At 30.2% G+C, this 22,535-nt stretch overlaps 1 protein-coding gene and 1 long non-coding RNA gene across 2 annotated transcripts; one reads left to right on the forward strand and one right to left on the reverse strand.

Annotated features, from left to right (window-relative positions):
* Positions 1-452: 452 nt before the first annotated feature.
* LOC107794449 (uncharacterized) lies at positions 453-7,537 on the reverse strand. The gene is made up of 2 exons (XR_001649928.2): positions 7,371-7,537; positions 453-831 (listed from the first exon to the last, which is right to left on the reverse strand). It is a non-coding gene; the product is annotated as an uncharacterized LOC107794449 (long non-coding RNA).
* Positions 7,538-19,386: 11,849 nt separating this feature from the next.
* On the forward strand, positions 19,387-22,135 carry LOC107794450 (gamma-glutamyl peptidase 3-like). The gene is made up of 4 exons (XM_016616935.2): positions 19,387-20,016; positions 20,565-20,729; positions 21,536-21,703; positions 21,823-22,135. The coding sequence occupies exons 1-4, from the start codon at positions 19,693-19,695 to the stop codon at positions 21,949-21,951; spliced, it is 786 nt and encodes a 261-aa protein (XP_016472421.1). The 5' UTR covers positions 19,387-19,692; the 3' UTR covers positions 21,952-22,135.
* The last annotated feature ends 400 nt before the right edge of the window (positions 22,136-22,535 follow it).

Here is a 22,535-nt window from a genome sequence, read left to right on the forward strand (position 1 = left end):
ATAAAAATTATTTTACACTTTAGAGAATAAAAAGTTAACATGTACGAAAAAAAACTAAACAGCCTATGCTAATTCTGCTATGTTGTCCTACTCAAGCAAGTATAAACCTAGTAATTTCACCTACTAGCTTTTGTTGTGTCGCCATCTCTCTGTTGAACTTCCCCACAATCAAGATCCAAATTTCGAAAAAAGAAAAAGAAGACAAAAATTGAAATAAAAACAAAAGGGGAAAACAATAACTATTTAGCATAAAATTGATGTTTTTAATTCCCTTTTTAATGCATATAAAACAAACAAAATGAATATCTTTGAGCAACTGCATCAAGTAGTAATATATTGCTGATGCTGCATCATTAAATTTAATTGTATTTTTTTTTCTTCTTAAAAAGAGGCCAAAGATAAATATAATTAATCCCAAATTTTCTACAATAACAATAAAAACCAAAAGGCAATGTAGAAAATTAAAGTTAAAATCAAGATCAAAATGATATACAAAAAGGTACCATTAAGAGAAAGATTGAGCCGTCCCCGCCAATATCACCACCACAAACCACCACCCTCCGCCGCCAACCATCACCGTCAGCCGCCGTGAATCAAGAACAGATGTAACAACACTTGGAGAAATCCATCTCAAGCAGAAAAAGTTGAAATTTTGAACCCATACAGTAGCTGGAAATAAAACCAACTATCTGCATTTGCATTTGCAGTTGATATACTAACATTGTCTTGAAATCTACAGAACCAAAATCCACTGAATCCTGCATTGCACACAAGGTGTTTGATTTTTTTCCCCACTCCTTTTTCTTCAGCTTACAGCACCAGAATAAAGTCCTACATAGTATTAGGACAAGAAAAAAGATGAGATTTTTGAAGCTTCCCATCTTCAAGAAACTTAAATGGGTCTCTCATTTTGTCTTTTTTGGTGCATTTTGGGTCACATGAATGAACAAACTTGAACCAAGAGAGGTAAAAACTTGGGCCTTGAAATGGTGAGAAGGTAAACTTATCGGTTCAACTAATTTAGATTCGCATAGTAAAAAGTCTACTATTAGAGTTTAACCGCTCCCAATCAAAAAGGACTTTATTTCACGATATTTCACCGTACCCTTTCATGAATAGTTTCTCTTTGTTTTCTTCTCTCCTATAATGGTTTTTCAACAGGGGACTTTATTTTGATGAGAAGTATTGTCCTAACCTTAAAATCAGTAAGTAAAAATGTCTTTCAGTTGTTGTAATGTACTACTGAGGTCTATAAGGAATTTAGGGGTAGGAAGAGAAGGGGGCAAAAGAAGAAGAGAAAGAAGCTTAATGAGACAGCTCAGAACATAGAAATGTTTTGCATTGTGTGTGTCTGTGTGTTTGTAAATGTCTATTCCCAACACAGTGAACGTTTGTCTTAAACAACATAATGAAGCCAAGTAAATGATAGTACATGAAAAATAGTGTTTGCTTTTGTGTGTACGGTTTTTTTGGGCATGGGCTTGACATTGATTACCACTAAAACCCCATGTCCTAAATTCCACCAAGTTCCTAAAGTACATAAGATTAGATACTAAACAACTTTAAAGATTCTAGGCGGGTATGAGTCGCTTTGTTCGTCAAAATTTAAGCAAATAATAAAATGTCTGGAAAATTATGTATGTATGTATATGTATATAGAGTTTAAGTCGAAAGTAACGATTACCTTTACTTGAATCTACAAAACTCGCTCTAAATCTATATATGTCAAATGCAGCTTCAAGATTTTATAATTTATGGATTCCTACGATAATATTAAATCAATACACTATAATAACTAGGTTAACAGTTAAATATTTAATGAATTTTATTGATGCATATACAAAAATCTAGACAAATACTATTGGGCTCTCTTGAACTGGATTTACCACTATTTGTTACATCCTCCCACCCACAAAACTTCTCAAAGAGAGTAAATGTTGTCACTTAACCTCTACTTTTCACCTCCAAGAAAACACCCTTGGGTCAATTTCCCAAAGCAAAACAAAGAAATAAAAGCAATTGAGAGGAAACCCACTTTTTCACTTCATACCTTACTTGCCTCAAAAGTCCAATTCCCAGTATATCTAGATTTGCACAAGCAATCTCTGTCTTATTTTCTTTCCTTTATTTAACCTTCATTAATGACAAATTGTTCTTTCTACCCTCCCTAGATGCTGATGCAGATTACAGATTCAAGAAGGGGGAGGTTCAAAAAATAATTTTGGTACCGTTGGTATAAGATTAATCCTGAATATAGTATATAAAAATAGTAATCAGGTAGTATATTATAATGCTGAAATTATTTTATATCGACCCTTTGATTTTGGTATAATACTAAAGATTTTTAAAAAATAGTTATGACTTTATACATATTTATTCATATACTAAAAATTAAGATATATATTATTAATATCATGTTTTGCTCAGTATAAGAATAATATTGAATAAATGTATAACTAATACATAAGTTAAAGAAAAAACTAGTATCAAACAAGGATTAATAATATCAAAACTATTACTAGTACATATATTATCTTTCCTAGTAAATATATTATTTTTCCTAGTGTTATTAAAAAATTGCATTATTTTAATAACACTAATTCAAACTGTATTTTTGCAGCTTTTGTGTAATGTATATTATATGTAGTACAAGTATTTTATGAGGGAAGACCTGACTCTACTGACTAAAAAGGGCATCAACTTCAAGAAATCAATTTTCTGATTTTTTTAAAGATTTTTACCGTTTAGTTTTTTTATTTTATATAATTTCTTTATGTTTCTCGAGACTATCACCAAAGAAAACTAACACCCACCTTACCCAAGAATACTGTTTTTGTGGCCTAACATTCGTTTGTGGAAGGTGTTTATAGCGGCTAAAACAGATTTTTAATTTGCTGCTTTTCCCAATAATAACTTGGTTTGTTGACTCCTTTTAGTCAAATTATCAAATATAATAAGTGTCTGTGGGCCCCAAGTTTTCAAACTTGGTGGTCCCACTAACTTTCAATTTTTCAGTTTACCTTTTAAACACTGATAAAGTAAATATTTTATTACATTTATCACGTCATTAAGGGCTAGATAGTGCACAAAGCATTCCGCATTCACGCAAAGTCCAAAGAAGAGTCGCACCGATTGTGCATAATTTGGTAATTAACATACCGAAACTGAAAATTTTGGTATTTGATATTTTGGTATTCGGTATGGTATTTGGTTTAAATTTTAAAAAAAAAAATTGGCATTAGATATGGTATTTGATACTTTATAATGAAATACCGATATATCAACATCGTACCGAAATATATATTATATTACACAATACATATATTATAAATTACTCTCTCCATTTCAATTTAGATGAGTTAGTTTGACTCTGCACGAAGTTAAAGAAAAAAAGAAGACATTTGAAACTTGTCGTCTTAAAAGCTTAAGGGGTAAAAGCTTTGTGGAACCATGACATTTATGCGGTTATAAAAACTTTTCATTAAGAGTAAATTGGGTAAAATAAAGAGTTTAAAGTTAAATTATTTTCAAATTTAAGAATATGTCATTTGTTTTGAAACAGACAAAAGGAAAAACCTCATCTAATTTGAAACAGAGGAAGTATATCTCTAAGTTCATCAATTAAGTCTAAGTAACGAGACATTTCTAATGATCAAATTTATTCCTTTTTGTATAGTTTTTTCTCTCTGGGTTGATATTTACTGGTTTTGGATCAAATTTATTTCTTTTGTCAACAAACGTTTTTAGCTTTGTACTTTTGAGTACTTTAATTACGAATATTAGAGTCTATGGCTTTAAGCACTAGTTAGTATTCAAACTGAATAAACCGAAGTTATCAAACCGAATAAACTGAAACTGAACGAAGAAAACCGAACCATACCGAATTTAATTAGGTACAGTATTGGTATAACATTTTAAGAAATCGAATACCGAAAATGCCGAACCGAAATGTCTAAATATCATACCGTACCAATCGACGAACACCCCTAACCCTAAGGAGATATGATGTAGGCAGTCTACTCTGATGCAAGTATCAGTGGTTGATTTCACGACTCGAACCCGTGACCTATAGGTCACACATAGACAATTTGACTATTGCTCCAAGGCTCCCTTCACAACTATCGAGTCATCAAAAAATTAATTACAAGTAATGGTTTATAATATAGAATTAATAACCTGTAAAAACTAAGATAAGTTTCCTGATACAATATGTTAAAATACTTTAAAAGTAAAAAAAAAATTATGTAGCTATCAGTCTATATAAGTGTAAAAAAATTAAATATATTTTGGTAGGGTGTTCCCGAGACCCCCACTACGTGAAATTACACTAAGTTAATTTGTTGTTGTTGTTGATAGGGTGTGAAGAGGGCCTTGGAGTAATATTTAAATTATTTACGTGTGACCTATAGGCCACAGGTTCGAACCGTTAAAGTAGCTACTAATTCAAAATACGATATGTATATCACAAGCCTTGAAATACGGCTCTCCCACAAATCTTACAAGAACATAATACTATAATTTATGCAGTGGACTACCGACATTTTGGTAGGGTGACAACAGTAAAAGGGAAGGTGTAAGATGAGAGTGGGGTAACTCCAGAAAATAGATGGATAAAAATTTAAGAAGACTGGCCATGTTTGTTGGTTTTTCCTACCCATTTTTAATTGAATATCTGCTAGAACAGTTTCAACAACTGGTGGTTCATTTATTATGATGTGAATAACTCCTATATTTATTAGGGTTCTGTCTTGATTGGAAACTTGTCTCACTTAGGTCAAGTAGAAACTTGTCTCAATTCCCGTCCCAATTTATACTCGGGTCAAGATTGGATAGTGAGGCGATAGGGGATAAGCTTTATAATATCATCGAAGGAAAAATAACCTAAATCACCAGCTAAGGCCTCTAAATAATCGCTTAGTGATAAAGGATGTAGAGGCGCAGAAATAGCTAGGAGGATTGCCGAGAAGTAGTCACTCTTGAAAGAGTGCGTAATAACTTGATGATCAATCGCTCTTAAGCTGAAGATGAACGGGGCTAAACGATCCGTTGAAGTTGTAGGATATAAAAATATACATCGGTAGGGGAAAGTGATAACGTTTGATTTGATTCGAAAATTAAGAGAAAATATTATTAATTAAATATAATTTAACATAAATCTTAGATACTATATGATTATAAATTATTTCATTATTGGACGAAATTTCAATTATTCAAATTGATTGGTAAACTAGTGATCCCTCTTCTTCTTTTACTTGTTACTTTTGCCACTAGCAAGTAACTTTCAGACACTATTCATACTACTAGAGAACAGTAAGGAGACAGAATGGTGTATGGATAGAAAAAGTCAGAATTGTGAAGAATAAAACTTTTGCATTTTTTCAGCCTAAACTATGCACACAAAGGAGAAAATAGAAATATATCTAAATTAATGAAGAAGCATGGTAAATGACAACAATAACAATAATAACAAACTCAATAAAATTTCGTAAGTGAATTTATGGGAGAATAGTATATACATAGACCTTTATCTCTACCTTCCGAAGATAAAAATATTATTTCCGATAGATCATCGACTCAAGTAAATAATAACGATCCTAAAATACACATCCTTCTAATGAAAGAGAAAGAGAAGGTATTACGAGTGGAAGTAAAATAGGGTTACGATAATGAGGTGGCATGCCATGTACGATTTTTATACGGCGTCCATGGATAGAGCTAGTATGTAAGATAGGGATTCGGCTGAACCTACTTTGATCGAAATATTATATTTTTGTTTTAAAAAATTCACTGAATATCTATAAATTATTAATTTATAATTCAGTAATTTAAGAAATCGTTTGGTTATCAGATAAATATACTAATCCCGAAATAAAATTTTGAATTCTATTTATCTCATGTTTGATTATAGATATTAGATAATATTGCTATAAATATAATATTGGTATAAATTTTGTATAATATTGGTGGTATATCTCATATGGGATAACAATCCTAGGATTGTTGATCCCCGAATTTCCCACTTTCAACAAAGATTAAAAGAATTAGAATCTCAAACTCATAAGTTTCAAATCCTAACTCTATTTCTAGTTAGATCCCAGCTACCGTAGACCTCCACTATAAATATGTGATAAAAATAGTACTCCCTTACGAGGCATCATTCAGATTTCGAGAGTCAAACCTTTTAATTTTAATCGTAAATTTAGATAGAGAGTCTTTAAGTTTTTTTGAAATTAAATTTACATATTTGAAACTACAAAAATTACCACGAATTATAATAATTAACAATTCAAAGTACTTAAAAGACATGAAAAATTACGGTCAAAGAAAAATTCATTTGGCTCTAATAATTCGAATGGTGACACATAAATTAGAACAAAGTGAATAATAATAAAGAGTTTTTTTTGTTATAAAACTTAAACCGGGATTATATAGACAATATTAAAAGGTAGGTGAGTAAATTTGGATAAGAAAATTAAAGAGAGATAGGGAAGTTGTGGATAAAAGGGAGGAAAAAAAAAAGGAAAGAAATGCGAGAAGTTAGAACTAAGAGCATGATATAGTAATTGATTGCTAGTTTTACCCCAATAACGTGGACTTTCCGCCGCGAATTCATATTTAGTCGGGCACTAATGTGGGTATCGGACACCGAGTGAAAAACCAAAAAAAACAATTGATTGCTAGTTTAATACTACCAATTCTCATATACCAAAGCGGAACTCAAGAAAACGATAGAAGCTCAAAGATTATACAAAGCAAAGAACCCTATATAGAGAAACCAAAAAATAGACACTAATGGAGATCTTAGACTGAATTCTCTATTTTATATTCAGATAAAAAGAAAGAAAAAAACTAAATAAGTAATATGCACAGATATCAATCGTTTTCACAACAGATTTTTCACAGATCAAACCCTACTTTTCTGCATTTATCACTGCCATCTACAACATGTATTGTATACTTTTTCAAGCTCTATATATCTTCACTTTAAACTTGACGAGTTTAACATTTAATGTCATAACATTTAACATATTATAAATTTTATAATTATAGATTCAAGATATGATATTTGTTGAGATATTAGTGAAAATCGCCAGATGGTAAAGGAAGGCGTCATCTCCCCTTTCTCATCCAATCACAATAACCGTACAGTCGAATAGTTGAGTTAGACTGAGATAATGGTCAAACTATCAAAGAGTCCGGCCAATGCCCGATTCCCCGACCCATTACTCATTCCTTCCCGACTCAATATAGTGTGTGTATATATATCAACATACACACACATTCCTATGTTACATGTTGAAAATACGCATAATATGTATATAAAATTTTAATGATTCAAAAAGAAAGTGTAAAAGAGAAATGAGGAGTACCTTTCATATTTCCATTAATAGAGGCAAGAAACTTATGCATTGAGCCATAACAAGCTTTCTTATTGATTACAAAACTTATTGTGTTTGGACACTGAGAAAAGAAATAGTAGAAGAAGAAAGAGGAGAAAAAAAAGAATATATAAAGAAAATAATTGATAAGAAAATGAAGGGACAAAATAATCTTTGGAAAAAGAAAAAGGGTTGCATATCTTTTACACTTTATACAGTGGAATTGATTTTCTTTTTGTTATTCTATGAAACTTGGGATTTTTACTTTTCTTTCTTTTTTCCTTCACTTTCCTTTAAAACCTGGAGAATTAAAAAGCTGACAAGAGATTGAGAAGCTTTTTGGAGAAGATGCTTTTGCAGATTTGTAGTCTGAGGAAAGTTGAGCAAATGGAAGTTAAAAGAAATAAATTAATTTGTGCAAACTGGATCAAAAGTTATGCATCTTTTATATTTTCAGCAGACATTATTTTTGAGAAATTTATATATTTAGCCGTTTCAAAATTTAATCCAGGTCCGATTTTGTATATATATATATATATATATATATATATATATATATATTATATCATATAATATACACATTTGATACACTTTTTGGCTAACAAATGGAATTAGTTTCGGTTTACCGTCCAATTTTATATTTTGCCTTATTATTTTATGTATCATAAACTTATTTTGAAAATTATATGCACATATGTAATGGGGAAAATTAATTTTGGAACTTCGAAGATTGGGTTAATTGTCATGGAGTAATTTCAAAATTAATAGTCGATAAAATATATAACTTTTTGTATAAATGTATATTATATACATACAATATACACATTTAATACACTTTTTGGCTAATGAATGCAATTAGTTTCAGCTGACCGATCAATTTTATATTTTGCCTTATTATTTTTTGTATCATAAACTTATTTAGAAAATTATATGCATAGATTCAATGGGGAAAATTGATTTTGGAACTCGAAGATTGGGTTAATTGTCATGGAGTAATTTCAAAATTATAGTAAAATCATTCTTGTTATTTTGTATTTTTTTTATTATTATACAGGCATGATTATGAGGAAACAAAAAAAAAGTTATGTTACTGATGAGGTTTAATGCGCAAGCTCAGATGGAGAATAGAGGAATTTACCCCAAAAACAAAAATAGACTATAATAAATTGAAAAAACATGTTATGTTACTGGTGAGGTTTGACGCATCACCTCATATTTAAAAGGGAGGAAATTCAATAAAAAAAAAAATGATCTGAATTTACTCTTATTTTCTACTGTCATATGCCCTTACCATAAAGTTTTGAAACAATTAATAACTCAGATTATGAACTAATTTGACCTACTTTTAATTCCAAAATTGGCTATTCTCAATTGCAGAATATGCAATGATGAAATAGAGATTGGATATGTGAACTTTAAATTACTCGATCTTTGAAAAGAAAGACAGACAAAAAGAGCAAAAGCAAATGAAACTCAACCAATACATAGAAATTAGAAACCAAAGCCTACAAATTTGGATAAAGCATCGAATCTATATATCTTAGACATAAAAATGAGATAGTTTTTTTTTGTCCGATATTTATTGTGTGGCAACTGACTAATCCATATTCATATTACATGAGCCGAGGTGGATCCAGAATTTAAAAGTATCGGGACACATAAGTGAACTGTTCAACCTGTGCCTCATCAAACTCTTAATCTTAAGTGTTTCATGCAAAATATATAGTCGTTTCAACATATATATATATATACATACATATTTTGAATTTTTTGTCAAGATAATCAACGTCCAGTAACCACTCTTCTTTGTATATAGGTGCGACTTTGTGCGTGAGGCTCGTTAAAGGGGAAAGAGTGTCCTATTCAAATTTTTTTTATTCTTAATAGTTAATACCGGGACTCAAGATTTCTGGTTAAAATAAAGATTTTATCCATATCATCACAATATTTAGGGCTAAAAATAAAATAATTATATCTTTGGAAATGGAGAAAGTATTCATTCAAAAAGAAATAGAAAAAGAAAAGAAAGCAAAGCAAGAAAAAGTAACGATTGGCCCAAAAAGCCATTTCAGAACTTTTCATAATCAAAACACTTTTCTTTAGTAATCTTTTATTGCTTTATAAGTAATGAGTAGTAGTAAAAACATTTGGACCACTCGCACACTAGAACCTGCAGTAGGATATGTAGTCAATGTTAAAAAGCAGCCGTTATTTCTGACGTTAATTGAAAAAACGAATTATTTTGAAAACTAAAGGATTTAAAGGGTGTGATCTTGAGGGTTGTGCATGGATTGGATCGGATTCGGATTTTGGATTCTAATCTGATCCGAATTAATATCGCATCGCATCAGATTTTTTAAAGTTTGGATCGAATTTTTAAATTTCGGATCGGATTATTATGCATCAAAGTTGCAAACTCATATATATATTTTCTTTGTAAAAGAGACAATACAGTAAGAAAAATTCATGTTTCTGCAATTATGAAAGTACTATGGTGTCAATATAGCTAAATCCAACAATTCTAAAGGTAATAACTTGGATGAAGATGTAAAGGAAGTAGTGACTATCCGAAATTAAAGTTTAATATTTATACATGCCCTAATAATTTCGGATTTCAGATCGGATCGGGTTATAATTATATCAATCTGAATCTGATCCGAATATCAGAAATTTTAATAAACACAATCCGAAATCCGAAAATATTAGGGCATGTATAAATATTAAAGTTTAATTTCGAATAGTCAGTACTTCCTTTACACCTTCCTCCAAGTTATTACCTTTACAATTGTTGGATCGGATCGGATTTTCAGATTTCGGATCAGATCAGATCCGAAATCCGAAATTGAGCGGATCGGTTCGGATTTTGAATATCCGATCCAAATGAACAGCCTTAATCTAGACGTTAATGAAACAAATTAAAATTATGAGCTTTCAAGTTTAATTTAACGGAAACAAAAATAGCATGTGATTTTTTTTATTTGTCCAAATATTAATAGATAAAATTATCCGATATTTATACTAAGGTGAGATAGCAAATCGTGGAATTTATCGAGGTATGCAAAGATATCGCGAGAGGTCTCGGGTCGAACCCTAAGTATGAAATCGTCTTTATTTGTTCGCTTTATCTCATAATGTAAGATTTTTCGGTTCGAATCCTTATGCAGTCAGATCCCAATACGAGTAACTAACATCAAGTGAGCAACTAAAAAATAAAAAATTTAAGGACAAAAGAAAATAAATTCGAGGTAAAGTCATATGTGGGTAAAGATGATTTTGATATGATTAGATCACGTTATAGATAAGACTGTGACCACGTTGCCATTCTCTTTTCTTTTTTAGGTCACGTGAGCTACAGTCTCTCACTTTATCTTTTTGGAATGGTGAGATTTTGTAAAATTATGTTAATTTATTGAATTCTATAATTATATGAAAGAATAATTTTTTTCAGTTTTAATTCTTTTCTTCCTTTGGTCAAGCTATTAGAGTAATATCATCAATCTTTTGCCAACTAGTGGAAACTTTAGAATAATTACTAATCTTATTTCTCTTTCATTCTTATTGAATATCGAATAAAGTAAATTTATACAGATAAATTCAACTAATTTGAGATGGAAAGATAGTAATTGTAACTGTATTTAAGAAAAAAGATAAGTACATAGTATTTTTGCCGGATTATATGCATCGTATAACCTTTTTTGAGGCCACTCGTTAAATGATGTCCTCGTTAGCCTGATGAGTTAAATTTCGCTTTTAAAAGTAGTCATACTAATTTTTATTTTTGAAGACAAATTTAGCCAATTGGGTTACAGAGATAAAATTTAAATAGTGGTCTCAAAAAGGCCATTTGTGCAAATGACCATTTTTGCCATGGTATCAGAGGCCCATGCTTTGGAATTGAAGAACTAACCTAAATAGCAGCCCACCCAATCACTTAAATTTGAAATAGCCGGTGTAGGTATGACATATGCATAATTTATATATTATATGTGTATAATTGTGTATAATCAATGTATATGGCTAGAAAATAAATAGTGAATATGACAAGCTATTTGTGTAAAGATCCTTTTGGAATTAACATCAAGCGAATCTAAAAGCCCACTAAAGCAAGCTTAGGCCCATCAATTAGGGCTTTGAGGAGGAACAAATAGGAGCTTTTATCATTGTTGGCCGCTCGAGCCAAACTTTTAACACCCACTAGCCAGAAATAAATTTAGCAGCCACTAGCCGACGTTTTATACACCAAAAACTAACTATTGCTCAAGTAGTAGGCTCGTCTGCACCTACTACAATCTTCTATATATATCAATTGGTTTCTTCAAGAAAATATTTTATTAAAATTTTCTTGCCCTTTACTTCTATGCGGAAGGAATGGTGATTATAGTACCACCTTATGTAGGTATTAATATTTTAAATTGGGAAATTGTGAGTTTCGTGTATAAAGTTGATAGAATGGGAGGGTGCCCAATATCTAGAAAGATATGTTCTAGATTTATTTATTTATTTATTTATTTAATACACAATAATATGTTCTTCACTCTTTAAATCAAATACCCCTTTACGTACAAAGAACGTAAATGTACATTCAAATAAATACTATATAATAGATATAAATTGTCAATAACTATCATCATTGTAATTTTTAACACAATATTAAATTCTAGAAAATCTTTCATATATACATTTTACTACATCACTACGTAGTAAAATGCACGATACACTTTATATATACTAAATTTATACATTGTAGAACAACCTATACACTTTGGATACACAAAAGCGCTCGGGATACATTAATGATATATTATGGATACATTGCAAGATGCACGATACACTCTATATATAAATTTTATGCAATGTATATACTAAATAGACTGTCACTATACAAAAAATATATTAAAATAGACTGTCACTATACAATTTATATACAATAGACTGTCACTATACAAAATATATATAAAATAGACTGTCACTATACAAAAATATATTAAATATACTGTCACTATATAATTTATATGCACTAGACTGTCATTATACAAAATATATACAAAATAGATTGTCACTATACTAAATATATACTAAATAGACTGTCATTATACAAAATAGACTGTCACTATACAAAAAATATACAAAATAGACATTTCGGGCTATTAGATGTAATATGTTTGGGCCGAAGGGCCATTTCGTATAAGTGAAAAAAACATGGGCTATTAAAATTTTAAGGGGCTACAAGGAGTAATTTTCTCAACAAATAGTAGGAGGTTGGACTTCAAACCAAAATTATTTATCAAAAAGTCACAATTTGAATCCCAAATCTTTCATAAATTTGCAATCCAGCCCAATAGTTTAGAATCATACCAAACCACAGACAAGAAAATTTATTTTATTTTCTTTTTTAATGCGATTCAACTATTGATGGAAACCTTTGTGTTTGTACGTTAATAGGCATCATTGGTGATAGTAGATTATACCTAATATTCCTTGTGGAAATTCTGAAAGGAATCCAACTTAGATTCTATTATTTGCCTCTTAAGTGAATCTATTCACGGTATATATACTCAAGTACTAAACATGCAAGGGCAGAGGTAAAAATAGCACGGGTTAGCCAGTTTTCGGATTGGTAATTGAAAAATAGTTACTATTTTGCTGCAACACAAAAAGTTTCAGCATAATATACTGAAGATTGGTGCACCTGTGTATGAACTTCCAGCATGTTATGCTGGAACTCAGCACACGAAAAGTTCTAGCATAATATACTGGAGATTGGAGCACCTGTGTATGAACCTCCAGCTTATTATGCTGGAACTCGAGTATATTATGCTGGAAGTTCACATGTAAATCTGGCTATTTTTGAATTTCACCCGGGGCAGAGTTATAATTTATAGGTTTGGCCGAACTCATCTATAAAATATGTATAATTATTAATTTAGAATTTAATAATTTATAAAATTCTGATTTCACATTTCATCATTCTTTTTGTGTCAATCAAATAAATACTACTACTTATGTATTAGTTTTTGATTAGTTGTTTTCGTGAAGTATAAAGTACCAAGAAAAGCTTCAATGAGATTGGTCACCTTGGATAATGAAGAATAATCGTGATGCATGCCGGTATAGTTGCAAAATATTTTTTCCCCAAATTCGTGACTTTTTTGGTTTGTTGATGTATAAATTATAAGTGATTTATTGCTCTGATGAAAATAATATCTCCTAAGGTCATCTCCAACCCTTGCCTCCATTTTCTCCTTCAAAATAGAGTAAAGTTACTTCAACCATTACTCCATTTTTTACTCCAAAGAAGAATATTCCATTTTATATTCTTCTCTCTTTTTAATATTATATTATTATCTTTTATTTTCTTATTTTTATTAAAGAAATTCTATCTTTTTTCTTTTTTACATATTCATCACATATGATTTAATATAAAATTATTTTATACCATACTTTTTAAAAATAATATAATTTGTAAGCAAATATTATAGATTATATATATTACGGATAATTCAAATAAAAGTGAAATCATTGAGATACAAGATAATTAAATACATATTACATTATGGTAAAATTCGGATTAAATATTACATAAATATTCAACTTGCACCTCTAGTATGCTCTCATAAATGAAATTAATTTACATAAAAATAACTTATAATAAAATTAACTTACAATTTTACATAAAGATAATAAATGCACGAAAATTAATTTATCAAAATTATACGCCAAAGTTAAGATGTAAATTTAATATTATAAAGAGTATTACATAAACATAATTAAGTATATATAAAGAGATAAATTAAAAGAGTTAAATAATAAAAATAATAATAAAGCAACAAATTAATAGTAATGGATGAGATGAATAGTGTCACTCCAAATTTGGAGTAACACTATTCATCCCCCATTTTGGGGGCAAAAATGGGGGAGCATTGGAGCCGCATTTTGGCAAAAAAGGACTGCATTTTGGAGAAATGGGGGAGGGTTGGAGATGCCCTTAGTGAAAAAAAGAAGAAAAAAGAATTATGTGAGAATAACCTTTTTTGAATTTATTTGGGACTCTTTATTATGAAAAAATTGATATAATTGTAAGACATTTTCAATTCATCCTTAATCAGATGTCTCATGTTCGAGTTGTGGGTAGGAAATTACTTTTGTTAGAGAGTACTTCTCCCCTCCCCCTCCAGTGTGGAGCTTCTCGGTGCACATTTGAATTTAGTCGGACCCCCAATGCGAATACCGAATGACGGATGAAAACCAAAAAAAAAAAAAAATTAAGATGCAACGACTAAAACAAGAAAGTCCATCAAATTGTTAATACTAAAGTAAGTAGCCGTTAGATTTAAAGGACTTTCACTCTAAAAGTCATAATAATAATCTCATAAAATATTGTTGAAGTATAAAATAATAGGCTATATTTTGGATCCTATATTCTTTTGTATGTGGATAACTCTTAAAGATTAAGGGTGTGTTTGGTTTCAATTTTATATTGTCTCTTCAAATAATTAGGAAATGAGTTTTTCTCCTATTTGCTTTCACATAAGAATACATAGTACATAGGAATTAATAGGAACAAAGTTTCAAGATTCAGTCATTCTGTTATATAAAGCATGATATATGTCTTTCCATTATAAGCGGAGTCAGAATTTAGAATTTATAGATTCTGAATTAGTCACATAACATATAACTCGTCTTAATTTTTGGATTCGTAATTAAATATTTATACATATTTAATAAATTTTCTAGTACAAATATGTTTAGACAAAAATGACTGAGGTCGATCGAATCTGCGCCTAATATACTAGCTCCGCCTCTAATCAATTCCATCTCTATATGTAGGTACTAGTAATTGTCTTCTCATTATTTAGAATTTAAATTATATAAATATTTTCTCTGTTCATGGCAATGTTAACGTGCAATGTACCTAGACGTTTTTAGTCACAAAAGAAAACCATGCAAAATAACAAAGAAATTGTCAAAGTCAAGGAGCACTGACCACTATCCTTGATTCGTAAAGACAATACTAATATCATTCTTGACTTTGAGCAAAAAAAGCTCAAAGCAAGAGCGGAGCTAGAATATTAGTTACGGGTTGACGAACTTAATAAATTTTGCTTAGATTATATATTTGTATTAGAAGATTCATTAAAATATATATTATATAAATAATAAGTCTGAACCCAATAAAAGCTATGAGTTCAAATGTTTAGTAGCAAGTGAATCCATAAACTTCAAATTCGGACCTTCGTCTACGCCTCAAAGAAATCCTAAAACCAGGGAGCTAAGTAGACGGAAGGGGGTTTCAACCGAACCTCCTTCGCCGAAAATTACATCGTGTATATAAGGTTAATATTTTTTCATGTATATATATTAAGATGTTGAATCCCCTTAACTTTTTCGCGTGTTTAATTTTTTTTATTTCTTAAATTCTATCGATGAAAATCTTCGTTCCGTTACTGCCCAAAAAGCTTGGTCGTTTAGGCGTAGAAAAATGAATAACTGCCGAAAGTCTTTGTTACTGTAATTTTTGTACCAAAGTCAATAAAAATGATTTCGTAGTGTTTATAATGTAGTAGTATATACACACTAAAGACATTCCATTAAAGTTGCATATCCTGCCATTTTAAATACTCCTTCATGTTCAGTTTAGTTGACACGTTTTGACTTTTCAATCCTCTTAAAAAACAATGATTGATATGATAATTTTACCACAATAACCATATTAATTGAACCCAACTTCCCAAATAATTTCTGAAGAAAAAAATATTCCAAAGAACAAGATAATAAAAAATGACTTTAGTGGACTTTTGTATTTAACATTGGGGATAATGAAGAATTCTCGGTGAATTCCAATATTGAGTATTGGAAGGCTACAATATACCATTATTTATTCAAGAAATGTTAGTTAATGAATTAAGGGTAAAACGTGAAAAAAATTATCTTCTTTTGATATGCGTAAAGTGACAAGTAAAAATAAAAAATTATATTTAGTATACAATACAATAGTAAAATACTAATGTCATTCTTGACTTGACCCAAAAATAGAAAAGTTTCCCAAAAAACTTGGTCAGTTATGCGTAGACAAATGACTAACTGCCTAAAGTCTTTATTATTGTAATTCCTTTTTCTCTGTTTTTTCCTTAAGTCAATAGAATGATTTGGTAGTGCTTGTAATGGGGTGTACTCAAGAAACATTACATTAATATGGCAAATAGCCAAGAAACTTGAACCTTCAATAGAATATTTTGACCGTCACAATCAGATGCCGACCTAAGATTTGAACTTTATAGGTTCAGGATTATAATTATTTTAAATTATTGGATTTTAAATTAATTATTTATACATATTCATTGAATTTCTTAATATAAATACAGAGTTTGAACAAAAGTTACCGGATTCGACCGAACCTGCAACCAACACTGTAGCTTCGACCCTCGTCACAACATATACTAAATAGTAATGGAAGTTACAGTAATAAGTTTTTGGTTCTCATTATATTAAATAGATGGTACTAATATATTGTCCCTTTTTATATTTAATCTTCTACTTGACAATGTCTTCCCCTCGGCCAATTGGTTCCAAACAAACAAAAAAGGAAAATATGCTGCAGTATACTTTTGAACACCTCGAAATAATAAATTGAATCACTTGTCTATTTAACTAGTAGCAATGGTGTACATAAGTTGGGTTACCTAAATTTTTTCATTTATTAAACCAAATTAATAGTGTCCGTATGCTAAATTTATAAACCAAACCAACAAAACTCATTTTTTTTCAATCTCGATTTTTTGCAGTTTTTTTTGTTTTCTAGATTTTTTCTGTCCTGTAAGGTCCTCACATCATAAAATATGTAATTAGTGCTCCAAATCAAACCAAACATTACCAAATTTTTTTTTTTCGATTTGAATTATATTTTGGGTTTGGTGCAATTTATCGGTTTTCCTTATACACCATTATTTACCACCATGGGAAGAAAAAAGAAGACTAAATGAAAGTAAAACGTTTTGTCAAGACTAAATATAATAATTAAATGTAAACTTAAGAGAAAAATATGTCCACTTTAAGCCTATGAATCCCATAATCGAATAATTTAAAAACATGCTTAAAATGGAGATGATGACCCATTCAAAAAATAAAAAAGGACAAACGAAAGAATTGACTCAAGTGAGGTATATATTTAGTGTTCCAAACCAACTGGCATCTCTTTAACCAAATTGATAGAGTTAAAGATGTTGGTCAATTTATTGTTTCACACATAAAAACTATAAATTCTGTAGTGGTAAAGGAACACAACTAAAATAACAAACGTTTATATATATATATATATATATGTATATATGTATGTATATATACATACATTAATAGATTTTCTAATATAAATATAAGGTCTAAGTAAAATTTTATTGGGTCTGCCCATACCCATACGCTATACTCTAGCTTCGTCCTAGTTACATGCCATATATATATATATATATATATATATATATATAATTTTACTTAGACCTTATATTTATATTAGAAAATCTATTAATGTATAAATATTTACTTGCAAGCTTAGTTCCGTGGTAAGTTTAGAACCCATAAACTTCAAATTTTGACTTCACCTCAATGTGTAAAATTTTTTACACTATACATCAGAGGTCGTTATGTAAGGTATATAAGAATAGTACTGAATATGGTGTATTAGTAATGTTGAGATTAGTTATGCTGAGATTATTTTTTATCGATTGTTTGGTTTGGTACATTAAAGATTTTAAAAGGACGCTTTTGTATTTATACATGCTTATCCATATATTAATAATAATGATAGCTAATCCCATGATTTGCTATGCACAAGAATAATATCGAATATGGTGTATAACAGTTGAAAAATACTAGCAAACAAAGGATTAATAATACAAAGCTAATACATATATTATTTAGCCTATTGCATCAAGGAACTTGACTTATTTTCTAAATAAGTAATCATACTTCTATATTTTGTGGAAGTTACTTGTAAATTTAGGTGATATGATAGTGTAATTTCCTTCTATCCACGTATGGGAATTATATTCAACAATAAATATAAAACTAAGTAACTTGTGTTAGGAGGAAAACTAAACGGGACTTAGTTTTACTTTGGTATAAGTGGTAGCTCAAAATTTATAAAGAAAATCCAACCTAGTATAAAATTGATAGGAAGTATTTTAATTGAAGACCTGATTTTTACTTTTTCTTGACATTAAAAGAACACGAAAATGAAAACGTCTCAATCTCAAATTAATTGGAATCGATATATGAATACTTTATAGTCATTCTATATTTGAAAATATCATACCCCTCTACTTGTAAATAATTTGCATTTAAAATAAAAATACGATAAATAAAAGTAGATCAATATTACATTTTCAATAACATTTAGTCTTTAATAGAAGTAATTCGTATATGTTGAAAGCATAAACATCTCATCATTACCTATAAACTAACTTTTGGGGTTGAATAAAGTTCAAGATACGTTTTCTTAACATGTATCAGAGTCAGACTCATCTTTATTTTTGGTTTACCCGGTGTTAAACCCTATGTTATATTATCCATATATACAAGATGTCTAGTCTTAGGCGTGCAAAGACAATATCGAGCTTCTTTCCATATACACATCTACTTGCTGGATTATTTAGGTGTTTTTGGTCAAGATGACCCCCCCCCCCCCCAAAACCCCCAGCCCACCCCACAAAAAAAAAAAAAAAAAAACAAAACCAGTCCAGCCAGCAAATTGTGCTGTATATTTTTTAAGATAAAATTAATCAAATAGATATTGCAAGAAACTTTAGTGAAGAAACCTTCGACCTCTTTCATCTTTTATTTTAGTTCTTGTATAGTTCCTCGAAACCATGCATGTTTACTAGTGTATTTAATAATGCTTCTATTTGTTAATTATTAATTCCTCTACTTATTCAAGTTACGATGTCAAAACGCGTAGATATATTTCATATGACTAAAAACACAAATGGAATCCTCTTTTTTTCCTTCTATAAATACATCTTTTATTTACTCTCTCAAAACATAAACCAACAAATAGCATTGTCTTGATTCCAAAGCTAAGCGAAGAATTATTATTCTCTCTTCTCTCATTTTCACACACTCACATAGTGATTGCCATCTATGCCACAAACTCCAATCAAGTAGTTGAGATAAACTACTCTCCTTACAGAAAAACTCCTGAAATTTCGTCTTTCAGTACTGAAACTCTAATCAAATAATTGAGATAAGTTACTCTTCTTATAGAAAAACTCCTGAAGTTACGTCTTTTAGTACTGAGACTTTCTGCTTTAGGCGCTCTTTGAGAATGAAGATTGAAGAGGAGAAGATTAAGAGATATGCTTTGTTGTTAGCTGCAAAGGATTCAGATTATGTGAAGAAAGTATATGGAGGATATTTTAATGTATTTTTGGAAGCTTTAGGTGAAGAAGGAGAGAAATGGGATTTGTTTAGAGTGGTTGAAGATGAATTTCCAGATATGGCTGAGCTTCAAAATTATGAAGGATTTGTAATTAGTGGAAGTCCTTTTGATGCATATGGGAATGAGCATTGGATTCTTAAGCTTTGCATTCTCTTACAAACTTTGTTTTTTATGCAAAAGAAAGTTCTTGGCATTTGCTTTGGCCACCAGGTATGTCAAAAGAGTGTAATTACTCTATAATTACTTGTAACCACGTACGTTAAGTGTAATTAGTAATTTGAAAAATAAGATAGGTTATCTGCTATTACAATAAGCTAAAATTCATTATCAAGATAAACTATTTTTACATAATGAGTGTATTAAATCCATGTAAAAAAAAGATAGCAAAAATCCTTCCCCAACACATTGGAAATGAATAGTGATAATATTTTCTAAGAATAAATTAATAAAATCATCCAACAAGTTGGGTAAAGTACATATACCAAAGTGCAAAGGACCACATTGCACACTTGCATCTCTCAACAAAAAAAGTATGCTTTTTTGGGATTTTCCCTAGGTATCTGGTACGTGCATCGGACACGATTAAATTTAGATTCGCATCGAAAAATCTCACATTATGGGACCAAACACTCCTTAATAAATGCGATTTAATAAAAAGTACTTGCATCTTGCTCTATAAGGAAGACTTTTACTTTTGTCCAAATAAAAAGAGAATTTAAATATCTAATAACATGTATACTCATTTTTCATATTTATAGGTTCTGTGTAGAGCTTTGGGAGGAAAAGTTGGAAAAGCTTGCAATGGTTGGGATATTGGACTAAGGAAATTAAGCATTGTGAAGAACTTCTCTACACATAGTTTCCTTAGTGATTTGGATGAAATCCCACCTGCACTTTCAATCATTGAGTGTCACCAAGATGAGGTATATATCTCTATATTTCTATTGTGAAATCATATTTGTTATGATCCTTGATCGGAAGGTATGGAGGTCGAGGATTAGAGTAGTAGAGTATGTAGTTTAGGGTGTTCATAATAGTAGTATTGGCACGCAGTCTCAATTTTCGTTGGTAGTAGGTTTTTGTTATTTTCTTTCATTGTTGACCACCTTACTATCTTGTTGTTTTATCCTGCTTTTATTTGCTTTTTTGGTACTGTCCCTTCTTGTCTATATTTTCATTAATATGGTGCTTATACTTTCTTGAGTCGAGGGTCTATTGGAAACAACCTTTCTATCCTCACAAGACAGGGGTAAGGTCTGCGTACACACTACCCTCCTCAGACCCCACGGTGTGGGATAATACTGGGTATGTTGTTGTTGTTGAAATCATATTTGCTCTAGGGTTCTAGCCTATTGCGAGAGAAGGATCTGTCTCACGTACGGTCACTGAACTTTATCTATTGAAATAGTAAAGTGATAAAACTATTTTTGTCACATTAAATACCAGTAAAGTTCAAATTTCTAGTGTCGGGTTATGACATGCTACTCGCCATGTTGTTGCTTTGCCCAATAGCGAAGTCAGAATTTTCATTAAGGGGTTTAATCAAAGTATATAAAAGTAAACATACGAAAGTCAATATGCATATAAGAAATAATTTTACCTACTTACACGTGTATTTTTCCCGCGAAGGGGTGTCTACCCCTTGCTGTAAGGTGGCTCCGCCGCTGGTTTTGCCACTCTGTAAATTCCCAAATCCAATTCTTTTCAATCAGTTATGACTTATACACAGGTGTGGGAAGTGCCAAAGGGAGCAGAAATAGTAGCAATTTCAGAAAAGACTAATGTGGAGATGTTCACAATGGGAGATCATATATTAGGCATTCAAGGCCACCCTGAATATACCAAAGATATACTCTCTAATCTCATTGATCGTCTCCTTTCCAATGGTTGTATTGAGGTAAATTAAATTAGTTAGAATATTTTTTTTATAACTATATATTTTTGTTTCATGGTTTTGTTACTATTTCATGTTTTCTCTTTCTCATCAATTTTGTATTTTTTTCTTTATATATACAGAGTGGATTTGCAGAAGATGCAAAATCTAAGCTTTATAAAGCTGAGCCAGATAGGAAATGTTTGGAAAGGATTTGCAAAAAGTTCCTCAAAAGAGAGTTGGAATTTATCAATATTCCTGGCAAAATATGATCTTCAGAACTTGACTTTTCTTGCTTCTATGTTTATGTATCGATTATTCATATAATAATCGAAATAATCAAGTGTAATGTAACTAAAGGTTATTGATACTTTTGTGTACTTTTTTAAATCCAAAAACATGTTGTGAAATGGAATTCTATAATACATCTTAGAAGATTTATCGGCATTATAATGAAATTTAATTTCTTTCTTGTTATTTCTTTTTCCTTTTCATTTCGGAGTTCAAATATAATTAATGATTGTTCTTATTAAAATGTCAAATAATATGACAAGATTCATATGTGAGCCATGATCCCCACGAATACGAGTACATCTGAATAAGAGATCTTTATCTTTATACATATATAAAAGATATATAAATTTCAAATAAATATTTGCTAGTACCTCGACTAATCAGGATTTGCTTCCTCTAAGCTCCAAAATCTAAAATTTTGGAAAGAAGGCAAAAAATAGTCCATTGACTCAGATAGTGATTATTATATTTCACATAATTAAGTTTAGTACGATGTGATGTGAGCACATTTCTAGTGGAAACTCAATATCCAAATATTCCCTTCTCAAACAAAGGATACCAC

This window comes from Nicotiana tabacum, chromosome 18 (genome assembly GCF_000715075.1).
Source record: "Nicotiana tabacum cultivar K326 chromosome 18, ASM71507v2, whole genome shotgun sequence".
Taxonomy (NCBI): domain Eukaryota; kingdom Viridiplantae; phylum Streptophyta; class Magnoliopsida; order Solanales; family Solanaceae; genus Nicotiana; species Nicotiana tabacum.

Coding starts and splice junctions, on each gene's coding strand:
- LOC107794450 (XM_016616935.2), top strand. CDS start 19,693: ATGAAGATTGAAGAGGAGAAGATTAAGAGATATGCTTTGTTGTTAGCT. Junction 20,730..21,535: donor TTGAGTGTCACCAAGATGAG/GTATATATCTCT, acceptor ACTTATACACAG/GTGTGGGAAGTGCCAAAGGG. Junction 21,704..21,822: donor TTTCCAATGGTTGTATTGAG/GTAAATTAAATT, acceptor TTATATATACAG/AGTGGATTTGCAGAAGATGC.